This window comes from Sarcophilus harrisii, chromosome 2, assembly GCF_902635505.1.
Source record: "Sarcophilus harrisii chromosome 2, mSarHar1.11, whole genome shotgun sequence".
Lineage (NCBI taxonomy): Eukaryota > Metazoa > Chordata > Mammalia > Dasyuromorphia > Dasyuridae > Sarcophilus > Sarcophilus harrisii.
In genome coordinates this window covers 569,742,764-569,758,039 of record NC_045427.1, presented here as the reverse complement: position 1 = coordinate 569,758,039, position 15,276 = coordinate 569,742,764, and the positions used below count along the sequence as shown (strand labels likewise).

General features: G+C 36.2%; 1 protein-coding gene across 1 annotated transcript in view; it reads right to left on the bottom strand.

Moving 5' to 3' along the window:
• Window positions 1-15,276, bottom strand: part of HABP2 (hyaluronan binding protein 2) — a 54,454-nt gene that overhangs the window by 9,237 nt on the left and 29,941 nt on the right. The window contains exons 4-10 of the mRNA XM_031955872.1: window positions 14,626-14,742; window positions 11,244-11,360; window positions 8,258-8,377; window positions 7,569-7,740; window positions 6,899-6,996; window positions 4,238-4,490; window positions 429-571 (exon numbers count right to left, since the gene is read on the bottom strand). Coding sequence (XP_031811732.1) covers window positions 429-571; window positions 4,238-4,490; window positions 6,899-6,996; window positions 7,569-7,740; window positions 8,258-8,377; window positions 11,244-11,360; window positions 14,626-14,742 — 1,020 coding nt within the window. The remainder of the gene's footprint in view (window positions 1-428; window positions 572-4,237; window positions 4,491-6,898; window positions 6,997-7,568; window positions 7,741-8,257; window positions 8,378-11,243; window positions 11,361-14,625; window positions 14,743-15,276) is intronic.

Below are 15,276 nucleotides of genomic sequence, written 5' to 3'. Positions count from 1 at the left end.
GTGGATCACAACATAGCATTTTCACTCTTTTTGTTGTTGTTTGTTTGCATTTTGTTTTCTTTCTCATTTTTTCCCCTTTTTGATCTGTTTTTCTTGTGCAGAGAGATAATTGTATAAATATGTATATACATATATTGTATTTAACATATATTTTAAGATGTTTAATATATTTTGGATTATTTGTCATCTGGGGGGGGGGAAGGAGGGGAAAATTTGGAACACAAATTTTTGTAAGGGTCAATGTTGAAAAAGTATCCATGTATATGTTTTGAAAATAAAAAGCTTGAATTTTAAAAAAAGATGTAAAAAATAAATTTAAAAATTACAGGCTTTACAATGTTTATGATTGATACAAGTTTTCTAGAATCTCCTAGATCCAAGCACCCAGAAAAATCACCCAGGAATGAGTCATAATAGAAGACACTTGCCAATATCATTGTAAGGAATGTCATCTTCCTCTTGGTAATCTGGGTGGACAAATATCTTCTCCACCCTAAATGACTGTTCATGGGATTCAGACTTCAAAAGATCTTGCACTCCAAGAACAACCCGTATTTGTTTGGCTTTTAACCTATAAGAGCAAAATTAGAAAGATAATAGAAAGTTAAAATATATGTCCTAGTATTTGTTATTTGGAAAATCCAACTAAGCTTGAGTAAATTGTTCAGTGGCCCAAGATATTGTCATATATTAGGATTTTAACTAATTGGACCCCAGAAACATTTATGGGCAATAAACCACTTCTTCCTAATTCTATCATTGTTACCAGTGAACTCAGCTGCAGGTCATATTTCAAAACTTTAGTTGATAGCTATAGACTTCGTATTCACTTGGTCTAAAGCTCATTGACAGCTCAGTTAACCAGCGATAAATTCTATCTTCCTAATATCTTATACATTCCCTCTTTTCTCCTCTATTACTTTCATCCCCTGGTCCAGGCCCTTGTCACCTGTACCTGGAATACTTCAACAATTTGCTAATCTGCCTACCACAAATCTCTCCCCACTTCACTCCATCCTCCATTCCAGCTGTCAAATTAATCTTTCTAAAGAACAGGTCTATCACCTCCCCCTCCAATTCAATAAACTCCAGTGGCTCCCTATTATCTCCAAGATCAAATATAAAACCTTCTGGTTGGCATTCAAAGCCCTTCATAAAATAGCTCTGTCTATCCTAGTGTTCTAACGCTTCACTCTTCCCCCCTTTATCTCCCTGTAAATCCCATACTTTGTAGTCCAATGACACTAGCCTCTGGCTGTTCCTCACATCTCTCAACTCCAGGTATTTTCACTGGCCTTCTTCCATGGTTGGAATTTTTTTCCTCCTCATCTCTGCATTCTTTCCTACCCAGTTTTCTTCAAATCCTAATTCAATTTGATCTCTACAAGAGGCCTTTCCCAACTCTCTTGAATGCTAATGCCTTTCCATTGTAGATTATCTCCAATTTATTCTGTTTAAATTTTGTTTGCATGTTTTCTCCCTTATAACTGTGTCCTCTTTGAGATCAGGGTGGTTTTTTTTTTTTTTTTTTTTTTGTTTGTTTGTTTGTTTTTTTGCTTTTCTTTGTATCTCCAGTACTTAGCACAGTGCCTGGGATATAGTAGATTCTAATGCTTGTTAACTCATTGATAGGGGACCAAGATCCAGTGAAAGATACTATGGTTCTTCCTTGCCTTATAAAACCAGTTGGCACTGAATTCTGGGAATGTCACCAAAAAGACTCAGTATCATTAAAGCTTTTGAGGATTTGCCAACTACTTTAAGATGAAGGAATTTGGAGATGGATTTGGAGTTTTGGTTATAAAGTCTAATCTTTCCATTTTATGTTAAAGGCTCTAGAGAGGCTGAATTACTATCCAACATTACATGGGAAATAAGTGACAAAACAAGGATTTATACTCAGTTCTTTGGCTCCATAGCCCATGTTTCATCCAGCATTCCACACTGTATCCTGTTTATCTGAGTTAGAGGATTTTCTAGCTGGAATTTGTGTATTCTCAAGTAGAGCAATGTCCCAGTTGTCTTCAGTGCCATTCTCAGCATCAGTTCTTTCCCCTTTCCCCCCCAAGTTTCCAGACCTCTAGCTTTCTCCTTTTTCCTATAAGCCATTCTTCAGAACTTTCACTTTCTTTCCTAGCTCCCCTTTTATTATTAAAGTCCTTAGGGATTTGCAAGGTAAAGGCTAATTGATTTGATAAAAAGAATAGTCCTATTTTTTACTGCTCTATTTCTAGGTGACAAATGTACAATTAATTGTTAGGAGGAATTGATAAATGGTCAAAGGATATGAACAGACAATTTTCAGATGATGAAATTAAAACTATTACTACTCATATGAAAGAGTGTTCCAAATCACTATTGATCAGAGAAATGCAAATTAAGACAACTCTGAGATACCACTACACACCTGTCAGATTGGCCAGAACGACAGGGAAAGATAATGCAGAATGTTGGGGGGGATGTGGGAAAACAGGGACACTGATACATTGTTGGTGGAATTGTGAATACATCCAGCCATTCTGGAGAGCAATTTGCAACAATGCTCAAAAAGTTATCAAACTGTGCGTACCCTTTGATCCAGCAGTGTCTCTACTGGGCTTATACCCCAAAGAGATACTAAAAAAGGGAAAGGGACCTGTATGTGCCAAAATGTTTGTGGCAGCCCTTTTTGTAGTGGCTAGAAGCTGGAAAATGAATGGATGCACATCAATTGGAGAATGGTTGAGTAAATTGTGGTATATGAATGTTATGGAATATTATCGTTCTGTAAGAAATGACCAGCAGGATGAATACAGAGAGGATTGGCGAGACTTACATGAACTGATGCTGAGCGAAATGAGCAGAACCAGGAAATCATTATATACCTCAACAACGATACTGTATGAGGATGTATTCTGATGGAAGTGGATTTCTTCAACAAAGACAAGATCTAACTTAGTTTCTGTTGATCAAGGATGGACAGAAGCAGCTACACCCAAAGAAAGAACACTAGGAAATGAATGTAAACTGCTTGCATTTTTGTTCTTCTTCCCAGGTTATTTATACCTTCTAAATCCAATTCTCCCTGAGAAACAAGAAAACTGTTCGGTTCTGTACACATATATTGTATCCAAGATCTACTGTAATCTATTTAACATGTATAGGACTGCTTGCCATCTTTGGGGAGAGGGTGGAGGGAGGGAGGGGAAAAATCGGAACAGAAGTGAGTGCAAGGGATAATGTTGTAAAAAATTACCCTGGCATAGGTTTTGTCAATAAAAAGTTATTTAATTAAAATAAATAAATAAATAAAAACAGAACAACAAAATAAAACTGGAAAAAAAAATTCTTAGGGGGTCATGGTCTCAATTCTCGAGTGGAACAGGCCTTATGTGACCAGCATTGTCACAGTTGCTCCTTTGGGTGGGACTTCCTTCCTCCCAGCACCATCTTGTTTACCCTTAAAAGATTACTCTCAGCTTACCTGAGCCGTGCCCTGTGTGATGTCCAAGGCTGGCGGGGGGTTGGCAAACTCTCTTAAAGTTAATAATATATTTGGTTGACTACTCTTGGGTAGAAAGGTCACCCTCAAATGTTTACACTAGCAACTGTCTATAGATAAGAGAGGTCAATCTTGACCACGAATTTATCAAATTCTAAAGGTGGGATGGTTTCCTTTTGAGAAAGAGAAACTTCCTTTTTGAGGGAAATATATAACTATAACTAGATCAAGGAAATAATGTAAAAGGAATCAATATATAGGGCAGGAACTAATTAGCCTTGGAGTTTTGGTTAAAATAATGTTAGGATATGGTGATTGGGCTGTTTTTGGCCAGTGGATTTGAAAGATCTCCTTCCTAAGTTTTGTGTCCTCAGCAGCTACTAAGGATTCTGCCCAGCAGAATGAAACAAAAGAACATAATTAAAGGCAAAGTATTTTTTAAAAATATCAAGCAAGGCCAATATACTTCAACAAAGAATCTTTTGTTGGAGAAGAAACCTATCCATGTCAAGAAGTCATAAATCTGTTGCTTAATGATAATATTTTCAGAGCGTTTTATGGTTAACAGAGCAACTTCCTTATAATACTGTGAGGTACAAAGTTCAATCATCATTTCTCACATTTTACAGATGAAGAAGCTGAGGCTCATAGAAATTAAGTTGCTTACCTATGATCATTAAGCAGGAAAGGGTCAAGACCCTGCACACCTAGGTTTTTGGTTATGGAAAGGTGACTAATCCCAAATCTTGAACTTACATTACACAGTGTGCAGCAGTGAGAACCCAGCAAGGCTCAATCAGTGTGCCTCCACACAAGTGCCCATTGGGCGAGGAGACAGTCAATGGAGAAATTGCTTGGAGAGATGCCTGCCAAGGGTGTTTGCCTGGAGTACTCTTGAAACCTCCATAGATCCTTTTGATTTTTGATTCTATCTCTGGTAACCCACAGGTACCGAACATTTCACTTGAAGCAGAGGGCTCAGTAGGCTTCCATAGGGACTCCACGACATCTGTGGTAACAGAGCAAAAAACAAAATCTGAATAACATCACAACCACTTACCCTCTGCCAGTCCCATCTTTTTTTTTTCTCCAAGAAGAATACAAGGAATAAAAATCAATCAATATGAATCCACACTGGAGCACCAGTCTTGGAGTGATTTTTATAACCTAGTTTATTTAATACAGTTTCTTCATTACTTATTAAAATAACCAAGATCACACAGATAGTTGGTGAAAGAAATAGTACTTAGAACAGAACAGAATAGAAATAAGAACTTTATGTCTGAACTCATTTTTAAGGGGAAAAAGTTTGATAATTTTGAAAGTGAATTATGTATATTATCTCATTTGATCCCAGGAAATATGCAGCGGACAGGTATTATCTTTCAGATAAGAAAATTTGGGGTCAGAAAGGTAATGTGGAATCTGAGGCAAACAAGGTTAGGTGACTTGTACAGGGTCACATAGCTTGTGGTGTCTGAGTCCTGACTTGAACTCAGGTCCTCCCAACTCCAGGCCAGCAGCTCTATCCACAGGATCAACTAGTTATCTCATTATAACCTCTAGATAACCCTGAGAGACAGCCATGATTATAGATTTTATAGATCAGTAAACTGAGTCAGACTGCAGTTCAAAGACTTTCCCAGGATCATATAGCTAGTAAATGTCAAAGACTGTTTTTGAACTCATCTTCCAGACTCAGAACTCCAATTACTGAATCACTTAATGAGAAAGCCATGAAATCTGAGCTCCACCTTAAGGGTTCTGGCTCTTGACTTCTTTTCCTTCTTTCTTGTCACTTCTTTCCCTCTTCTCTCTCTCTCTCTCTCTCTCTCTCTCTCTCTCTCTCTCTCTCTCCCCACCTCTTTCTCTGTCTCTGTGTGTGTTTGTTGTCTGTCTCTCTGTTTCTCTTCTCTGTTTCTTTTTCCTCTTCTCTCTGTCTTTCTGGGTCTCTTCTTCTCCTTCTCCTTCTCCTCCTTCTCCTCTTCCTTCTCCTTCTCCTCCTTCTCCTCCTCCTCCTCCTTCTTCTCTTCCTTCTCCTCCTCCTCTGTCTCTTACTCTTTCTCTCTGTTTCTGTCTGTCAGTCTCTCTCTCTCTCTTCTCTGTGTCTGTCTGTTTTTCTCTCTTTCTGTCCCTCTCTGTTTCTCTCTTTGTCTCATTGTTTCTGTTTCTTTATTTCTCCTCTCTCTGTCTCTTATCTCTGTCTTTCTGTCTCCTTATCTCTCTGTCTCTGTCTTTCCTACTCTTCTCTCTCTCTGTCTTTTTTCTGTTTCTCTCTGCTTCTGTTTCTCTGTCCTTTCTGTGTGTGTCTCTCTCTGAATTATTTGCATATTGGCCCCATTAGAAGGTGAGTTCCTTAAGATCAGAAACCATGAATTTATTTATTTATACCATTTATAAACATTTCAAATTTTATTTAAAAAAGCATCATCCTTTTTAATATTTCCTTTATAATATTAGATATTATATACTTTCATAAAATAATATCAATATTTAATATTTTCTTTTTAAATTTTGATAACCTCACACTAATTGAAAAAATCTGCTAATTCATCAATGGCCACATTTTCACTATTCATATGTATATTAGTCAGAGACATACACTATTATAGCCCATATATAATGGTATTTTCATATTCTTCATTTAGATGCAAAGACCTAAGATCAAGGTCTTCCATAGATCCATTAGGTTGCCTGAACTCATCTTGCTTTCCAGAACTTTCCCATTTCCCCATACCTTGTTCCTTGCCCACCTCTGCTTATGCTCAGTCTCCCCTTCCCTTCTCCTTATCATTAGGGCCACTTAGATTCCAGGTTCCCCCTGTTCTAGTGAAACCTCTAGAATCTAGTCCTTAAAAACTCGTGATGCTAGGACAATAATATAGAATGAATTCTGCTGCTTGTAGCTGCTGCTCTGTTGATTTATAGTCTGGCTAAAGAAGTCAGATTGGATTTGGAGAGGTGGGGGAATGGAGAGAAACTGGAGATAAAGGGGATTTCTAGTTGAGGAAAAGTACTATTCAAAATTACTTTTCTTTTGCTTTGTTGATTACAAATATTCTGTTATCCCATAAGTGTTCTTCTGTCCTTAGATATTGTCTTAGGAGTAAGTGCTCTGATTCTAATCTGCCATCTGCATAGAGGAAGAGTTGGCAGGACACCAGATTGTCTCGAGTCTTTTTTTCTTATTCTTTAAAAAATAAGAGTTTATTATTATTTTATTTTTGAAGTAACAAGAATTTTAAAAAAAATAATCAGTTATTCCTATTCTTCTTGAGACAATCACTAAGATCTCTTTTTTTTGCCAAGATGTTCTGTCTCTATTATACATGTGAATACATACAATATGTGTACATATATGTAAACACGCACACATATAACCAAATATCTATGCATTTAGACTTCTACCAGACTTACCTGAAGATGAGCAAGAAGTGACATCACAGAACTCCCAACTCAATGTTCTTTTGTCCAATTGAATGAAGCACCAAGGACTTTTGTCACCATCTGGATTCCTAAGAAGAATGCATCCCAGTACAAATGAATCAATAGGAACTGATCAAAGAACGCTTTAAATAAAACCAGATCATATTATGAGATGGAGAAAAGGAGGCTTGAACTGGTGAAAGGTGATCACAATCTCTCTCTACCTTTTCAGCCAGCATGAGGAGATGAAATATGTCAACCTCCTCCCCCTGACTGATACTCTCCTAAGATTTCCTACAAACATGCTATAAAAAATTAGAGGGTGGTAGAGTAATAATAATAACTAGAAGAAAAGAAGAAGAAGAAGAATCATATATAATACCTACTATCCAGCAGGCTCTTTGTTAAATCTTTTCATTCTTTTGATTTTTCACAACAGCCCTATCAGGTAGGAGCTATTATTGTTCTCATTTGACAACTGAAGAAACTGAGGAAAATAGAGCCTAAGGTATTTGCCCAAGATCACACAGTTGATGTCTCAGGCCAAATTTGACTTCAGGTCTTGCTGACTCTAGATCTAGTTTCTATCCATGTTAGAATAGGAGGATAAAAAGAGCAATAGTCCTTAGTTAACAGAGACAAATGGTAAAGATTCTTTTACCTGCAATAGTTGTGTTCACCAATACCATGTAACTCAGCATCTTCCATAAAAACATTATAAGCTTCCCTCAAGAGAAGGTGAGAGTTCCAGTGAAGGCAGGTGTTATGGTTGATTGTCTTACTGACTTTCCCTCTGTAGTTGAGGCCTTTGTCTTCATAACAGTCTTCAGGACCTCCAAGAAAAAAAAGACAAAACAAAAGAAAATAGTTATTCTTCCATTCCCCTCTGGGGAATGGGCTGAGTAGCTGGTAGCAAGAAAAATTATTTTTCTCCTGTGGATTTTTGCTACCCTAAATGCTAATACCGATGTCTCAGAAAGTATTATGGGTTGAATTTCCACTCTTTTTACCAAGGTTTAAAACATGTATTTGTAATATGTGGAGAACTAGCCATGAATGAGTAGTAGTAGCCCTAGTAGCCCAAGTAGCCCAAAGAAATAATTATGTGAACATGATGAGAGTTCAAGCCTGATTAAATTTGATCTTTACAGAGAATTGCTCAAATAAGAAATCAGCTGCACTTGTGATTTTCATTCTAGAAAGATAGAAATAGTAGAAGCAGATACTGCAAGGAATTTTAAATCCTAAATGCTAGAATTTAAATAGACTCAAATTCCAATAGGAGATACTGGCTGTTTCCAAGGAATGCTGTTTGACTATCTTGGTCTTGGGTATAGGAAATGATCATACCTATTTCACAGAATTTCCCTCTGAATCCATCAGGACAGCTACATGTAAACTTGGATCTCCTCCTATTCCGCTTGCAGATACCTCCATTCTTGCAAGGATTTGGTCTACATGCTGTAAAGACTGTCAAAAAGGAAAGCAGGGTCAGTGAATTCCTTCATAAAGAGAATACACAGCCTTGGAACTGAAAGGAAGATAGTTTTCCCTAGCTATACATCCAGATGATATATTTTAATGATAAGAAAAGATAAATCACCATAATGTTTGTTGTTGCCTATAATAGCAGCTGTGGTTCATTCCACAGGAGGGGGAGGCATAGCCACAGCCAGAAGACCTGTGGTTAGGTTTCTGGGATGCAATAGAAATTTATGTTTTCTGATCCTACCCTTAAGCACTTGATAGTGAGCTGACTCTTAATTAAGATAAATTAACATGATTCCATCTCAACCCAAAACATTGGTTAATCTCTATTTTGTCTTGTGGCTTATATTTTTTCTCTGGTCTTCTAGTATATTTAGAAGGCTCCATAGCTGCCCTTTCACACTCTCTGAGATTGACTTGATAGGAAGGCTAGTTTGGTTCTCTACCTATAGACTTTACCTAGGGGTAAATGGAAAAGCATATATACTTGCTTCACTTCATTAACTGAGCCAGTTATAACCAGGTACTGAAAAGATTTAGAGATGGAAGGACCTTACCAGTTTCCTAATAATGTCTCCTCAATTTAGCTTCTTCTTTTTTTTTTAACTTCCCTGTTTTTGTTTGGTTATCACCATCATCCCAGTCACCTAGATTTTCTACCTATATGTCATATTCAATCTTCTGTTACCCTCCATCCCAAATCTGTCTTCTATCTGATTCCCCTTAACTCTAGTATCTTCTTTGAGCAGAACCATGAGAACATTATGCATAGTAACAAGATTATGTGATGATCAACTGTGATGGACTTGACTTTTCTCAACAATGCTGTGATTCAAGACAATTCCAATAGAACTGGGATGGAAAATGCCATGCACACTCAGAGACAGAATTATGGATCTGAATGTGGATCACAGCATAGTGTTTACACTTTTTGTTTTTTTCTTTCTTATGTTTTTTCTCTTTTGTTCTTATTTTCCTTGTATCCCATGATAAATATTGAAATATGTTTGAAAGAATTGCACATATTTAATCTATATCAGGCTGCTTGCTGTCTTGAGGACTGGGGAATAAGGAAAGGAGGGAAATTTTTGTAACATAGTCTTACAAAAATGAATGTTAAAAACTATCTTTGCAAGATGCGTGCATCTTTGGAAAATAAAATATTATAAAAATTTTAAAAGTTGAAAATTTTAAAACCCCCAAAACTTTAGTGTCTTTTTTCTGTTGACCTCTAATCCATTTTTTATGCACATAGTTGTTTGTGTGTTGTCTTTCCCTTTAGATTGAGATTTGGGATTAGAGTCTTTTGACTATCTTTAGGTAGCTAGATGGTTTAGTAGATAGACTCTGGTCCCAAGGTCACATAGGCAAGGAACCAGTATTCAAACTTATATCCTCTCATTTACTTCTCCAGTTTTTGACATTTTTCATTACTCTCTCTTTTTTTAAATTGGGTATTCTCTCCTTTTTAGGTTTTCTTGAAAGTGTTCTCTTCTGGTTTTCTTATTTGTCAGACTGCTCCTTCTTGTTCTCTGCTGGATCTTCATCCAGGTCTTATCCATGAAATGTTAGTGTCTTTTCTCCCAAAAAGTAGTCTATTCCTGGCTCCTCTTCTCTATTTGCTTTATATTATCTCACTTGAAGATCTCATTGATTCCTATGGATTCAACTATCATTTCCATTCTTAGTTCTATATATTCTTAGTTCTTTCCTGAATTCCAGTTTTATATTACCAACAGCTGCACAGGTATCCTAATTAGATATTTCATAGGTCAAGAATCATGTTTTTTCCTTTCCTTTTATCCCTTAGCCTGTCTCATTGTAAATACTTAATAAATGGATGTTGACTGTCAGGAATTCAGTCAATCCACATCACTGGCTGAGAATTTAGTATACACACAGTCTTGAACTCTTGAGAGAGATGCAGAGGATATTAATAATATAGACTCTGCCCTTATGATTTTATAGTTAGCTGGGGAGATAGGACACTTATGGCCAAAGAGAGGAGTTTGGAACTCTAAGGAAGCAACAATAAATGTTGCTATGCAAAACAAACAAACAAAAACATACACAAAGGATCTTAAAATAAAATCTAGGAAACTTTCCTGAAGGTAGTGAATTTTGAGTTGATATCTTTGAAAAAGAAAGGGCATAGGTTGATTGTATATCCTCAAGATTCTTAGTAAATATCAAGTAAATTTTACTGAATGATCACCTACAATATCCAGTCCTCAGAGGTTATTGCTTCCTTGATCATTCAAATTCCCATTACTTTGTGTCACAACTGTTATTATGTTATTATGATAACACCGAATAATTGATTTTTATATATTAAATGATAAGATCTATCCATAGATAGCTCCAATGCAACAATACAACAAACACAGTAAATACCAACAAATGAGCCAATTTTCTGGGTGCAATTACTAGGTATTAGAGTTATGAAAATGGTAACAAAACAATTCTTGCCTTCAAGGAGTTTGTTTTCTCCTGGGGGATACAGTATGCACACCAAGAAGTTGATACAAGGTAATTTAGGAAGGCTACAGAGTCCTGACTACTCAGGGAATACTGGGAATCAGAGGTAAGTATATATGGGGGAATGTCTTTTTAGAGGCTTAGAGACCGAAAAGACAAGGTTTTTTGTTTGTTTGTTTGTTTGCTTTTTTAAGTTCAGTTAATAGCAAAAAAGTCCAGACTTTGCAAGAGAAGGGATGCAAACTAAGTCTGGAAAGGTAGACTGGAGCCACATTAGCAAAGACCCTGCCCTCTATATACAGTGTCAACCATGTCTAAACATAAGATCAGACTAAACAAATTCCCTCTCCCACTTCCACCTATGACTTACCTTTTGAGCAGTGTGGATTCCCATATGGATGGTTACAGGCACATTTGTAATAGGGTGGAGTCTGGATAATAAGACATTCTCCTCTGACACAAGGATTTTTCCGGCATGCGTTACGTACTATAACAGATTAGTAGGAAATGAAGGACAAAAATTCAATAAATATTTATTAAGCACCTACTATCTTCCATGTATTGTGCTTAGCTCTGGAAATATAAAGATGAAAATGACATGGTCCCTGCTTTCAAGCAGCTTAAAATAATAAAAGGAAATAAAATCTACAATTGATATCTAATAGGCAGAACCCCCAAAAGACTGTAATATTGATTTGGTGTATTTTTCTCACTGTTTCTCACTGTTGTCTTTCACCTATAAATTTAATGATACCCAACCTTTGCTTTGACTTGTAGCTCTAACAGGAGTGATGGGATTCCCCAAGCCACACTTCCTGCACCTTTTTTGGGAATAATAATCTTCATTTTTGAGGTGATTGGAATGAATTGACTATATTCTATTTTTCTATCTCTTCAAGAAGTAAACTTATATGTATGACATTGAACCCCTAAGTTTGATTTCTTCCCTCTTCCTTACCCATGTACTCAGTAAATTGTCAGCAAATATTCATTAAGCATTTACTATGTGTCAGGTATTGTGCTAAGCTCTAGGGATACCAAAAAAGGCAAAAGATAGTCTCTGTCCACAAGGGACTTATACTCTAATAAGGGAAATAGCATGCAAACACACACTACAGCAAGCTGTATACAGAATAAATAAGAAATAGGTAACATAGAAAAGGCACTAGATTTAAGAGTGGTTGGGGAAGGCTTAATGTAGAAAATGGGCTTTTAGTTGGGACTTAAAGGAAGCCAGGAAGGTTAGTAATCAGAGGAGAAGGGAGAGCATTTCAGATTTGAAGGACAGCCAGAGAAAATGCCCTAAGATGAGAGATGGATGTTTTATTCTTGGAACATTTGGGAGTCCAGTATTGATTGAAGTCTTGTCTGGGAGTATTGTTGTTTGTCCATCGTTTGCTAAGAGGACCATGGCAAGTGAATTGGATTTAAGTGCAGGAGAGTTGTGCAAGGTCACCTGCCTCACTTTCCCCTACAGGGCCATTTGGGTCCAGTAGCAAGGTGTAAGGAGGGAGCTAATTCATGAAGGGTTTTATGAAAGGTTTATGAATGCAAAAGAGCATTATTTGACCCTGGAGACAATAGGAAGCCACTGAAGATTATTGAGGAGGGGATGGCAAAGTTATACCTGGACTTTAGGAAAATCATTTTAGTGGCTGAATGGAAGTTAGATGGAAGGGAGAAAGTTGAAGCAGATAAAATCAGCTTTTGCAATAAGCCAGGTGATGATGAGGGCTTGCACCAGAAAGGTGGCAGTTTTAGAAAAGAGGAGACCTATATGAAAAATGGTACAAAGATTAAGTTGACAAGCTTTGGCAACAGATTGGATGCATGGGGTGAGAAGTAGTGAGGAATCCATAATAATTCTTAGGTCGTGAGCCTGAGGGATGAGAGGATGGCGTTATCTTCTAAGTAGGGGAGAGGGTGTAAGGGAGAAAGAAAAAGAATTAGGGCTTCAGAAATACTGAATTTATAATGTCTATCAGACATTCAATTTGAAATTTCTAAAAGGCAGTTGGAGAAGTGAAATTAAGGTCAGCAGAGAGTTTGGGAAAGATAGGTAGATTTGAGAATAATCAGCAGAGAGATAATAATTAAATCTATGGAATCTGATTAGATCAAGTAAAATAGTATAAAGGGAAAAGAGAAAAGGGCCCAGATAGAATCCTGAGATAAATTTACGGTTAAAAGGCAAGAAGAGAAGACAGAGAAGGAAAGGGCAGAAAGGCAGAAGAACCAGGACTTGAAAACCTAGAAAGAAAAGTATCAAAGAGGAGAGAATGGTTAGCAATGTCACGTCTACAGAAAGAACAAGGACAATGAGGATTGTGAAAAGATCAATAGATATGGCAACTACAGGACCATTAGTAACTTTGGAGAGAGAGCAGTTAAAGATTGTAAGAGCTGAAGAAGAGAGTAAGAGGAGAGAAAGTGGGAAAAAAAGTGGAGAATATCTTTTCCAGGAGTTTAGCTATAAAGGGAAGAAGAGATGATAGTTCATGAGGATGGAAGGATCAAATGAGGGCTTTTTCAACAGGGGAGACAGACATGTCAATTTGTGCCTTTATCAAGGAGTTGACTTAAATGTATTAATTAGGGGGCTAAAAATCATAAAGATGGAATTGAAAGAGACTTTTAAGATTTTCTAGTTCATGTATATTTGTTAAAAAGAGCTTTTAAAAATTTCTCTTTATTTTTCCTAATGGGGTGTGAGGTGGAAGGGAAAGAGAAGATTGGCATAGAATAAAAGAAAAAAAAGAAGGAAAAGAAAGTGATTAAATATTTTTTAAATGCAGAGAAGAAAATAAAAAGGCCACAAAGAAAGCACAAATAAGCAGGATAATTTTGAAAACTATAATTTTAATTTGTTATATATTTAAAAAGAAATGTAAGTCACACTTAAAATCTGCAATTTGTATGTGATTATCTGTTTTCTACTATGTGAATGGAAATGCCTATTTTATTTGATGTTTGTTAAATTCAGAATAAAATATTTTTTGAAATTATCTAGTCCAATTCTTTTATTGTACAGTTATCCAAGCTGTTACAACTATAGTAGGAAGAGTTTAAAGTAATAATATATTTAAATAATCATTTATTATAATATAATCCTATATTATATAATAATATAATCAACATTATTATAACCATATATCATAATATACATTATTGATATTATTATAATTATATATTATATAACATTTTACTATTGAAATTATTAACAATATATTTAAACAATAATTTTATACTTTAAAGTGTTTTCTGTAGCATTTTAAAGTACACAAAACACTTTCCTTACAACATCATGGTGGACAGCCCACAATTATTATCCTTATTTTGCAGATGAGGAGTGGAAGTCTTGAAAAGGTAGAATGAGTTGGATTCATATAGCAAGGAAGGGGTAGACCCAGGATTCAGACCCTGATCTCCCAACTCCAGATTGAGTTCTCTGGGATGGGTTATCAGTTCATGGTGTGATCTTGGATAAAGCATTTTTTCTCCTTACAATCCTCCTTTAGCTCTTTTATTCCAGCCTGAATTCTTTAACTAGAAGCTCCATCTAACTCCAGAAATCCTCTTTCCAAAATAAGTAGATCCACATTTAGCTCCTCTTTCCAAGGTCAGTTGGACTCATCTTTTTATAATCCAGAAAGAGGGTTGAGAATGGGGGTGAAGGGCAGAGTCTAGGAGCAGGGTATATTTCCTTTGCAGTGTAAAGGATTCAGATACAAAATCTAGAAAAACACACTCACCAGCTTGACATTTTCCCCCAGTGAACGGGGCAGGACAGTTACATTTGAAGTTGTCTCCATTTATAACACAGTCACCACCATGCATACAAGGATTGGGCTGGCACAGATCTGTAGTATCTGGAAAGAAGAAATTGTCTGCAGTGGTTGCTGATAAATCAAGCAAACAACTAACATTTATCAAGCACTTACTATGTACCAGGTACTGTTCTAGGTGCTGGTGATACATGAACAAAGAATTTGCAAGGAGATTATCTTCTACTTTTAATTAAATTTTTCTAATTTACTAATTTTAAGGATATTACTTTTCTACTAAAATTATTGGTAAAATGCATTTATTAAAATAATAGCAAGCTAAATAACAAGAAAAAAATATCTTGTACTCAGAAGGACATGATCTCTAACAAATTACCATAATGCTATTGGAAGAGAAGAGACTTTAAAAACCAATCTTGAGCCTGTAAATGACTCACATTTTTACAACACTTTCCTCACAACAGTTTGGTCACAAAGAACAAGTAGTTTTAGTTCCATTTTAAGGATAAAGAAACTAAGACTTGGAAAAGTTAATAATTGTCAATAGCAAGCAGGTGATATGGATTTGAGGCAGGATTAAAAAACCTGTCTCCTCCTGCCAAATCCTGCACTCTATTT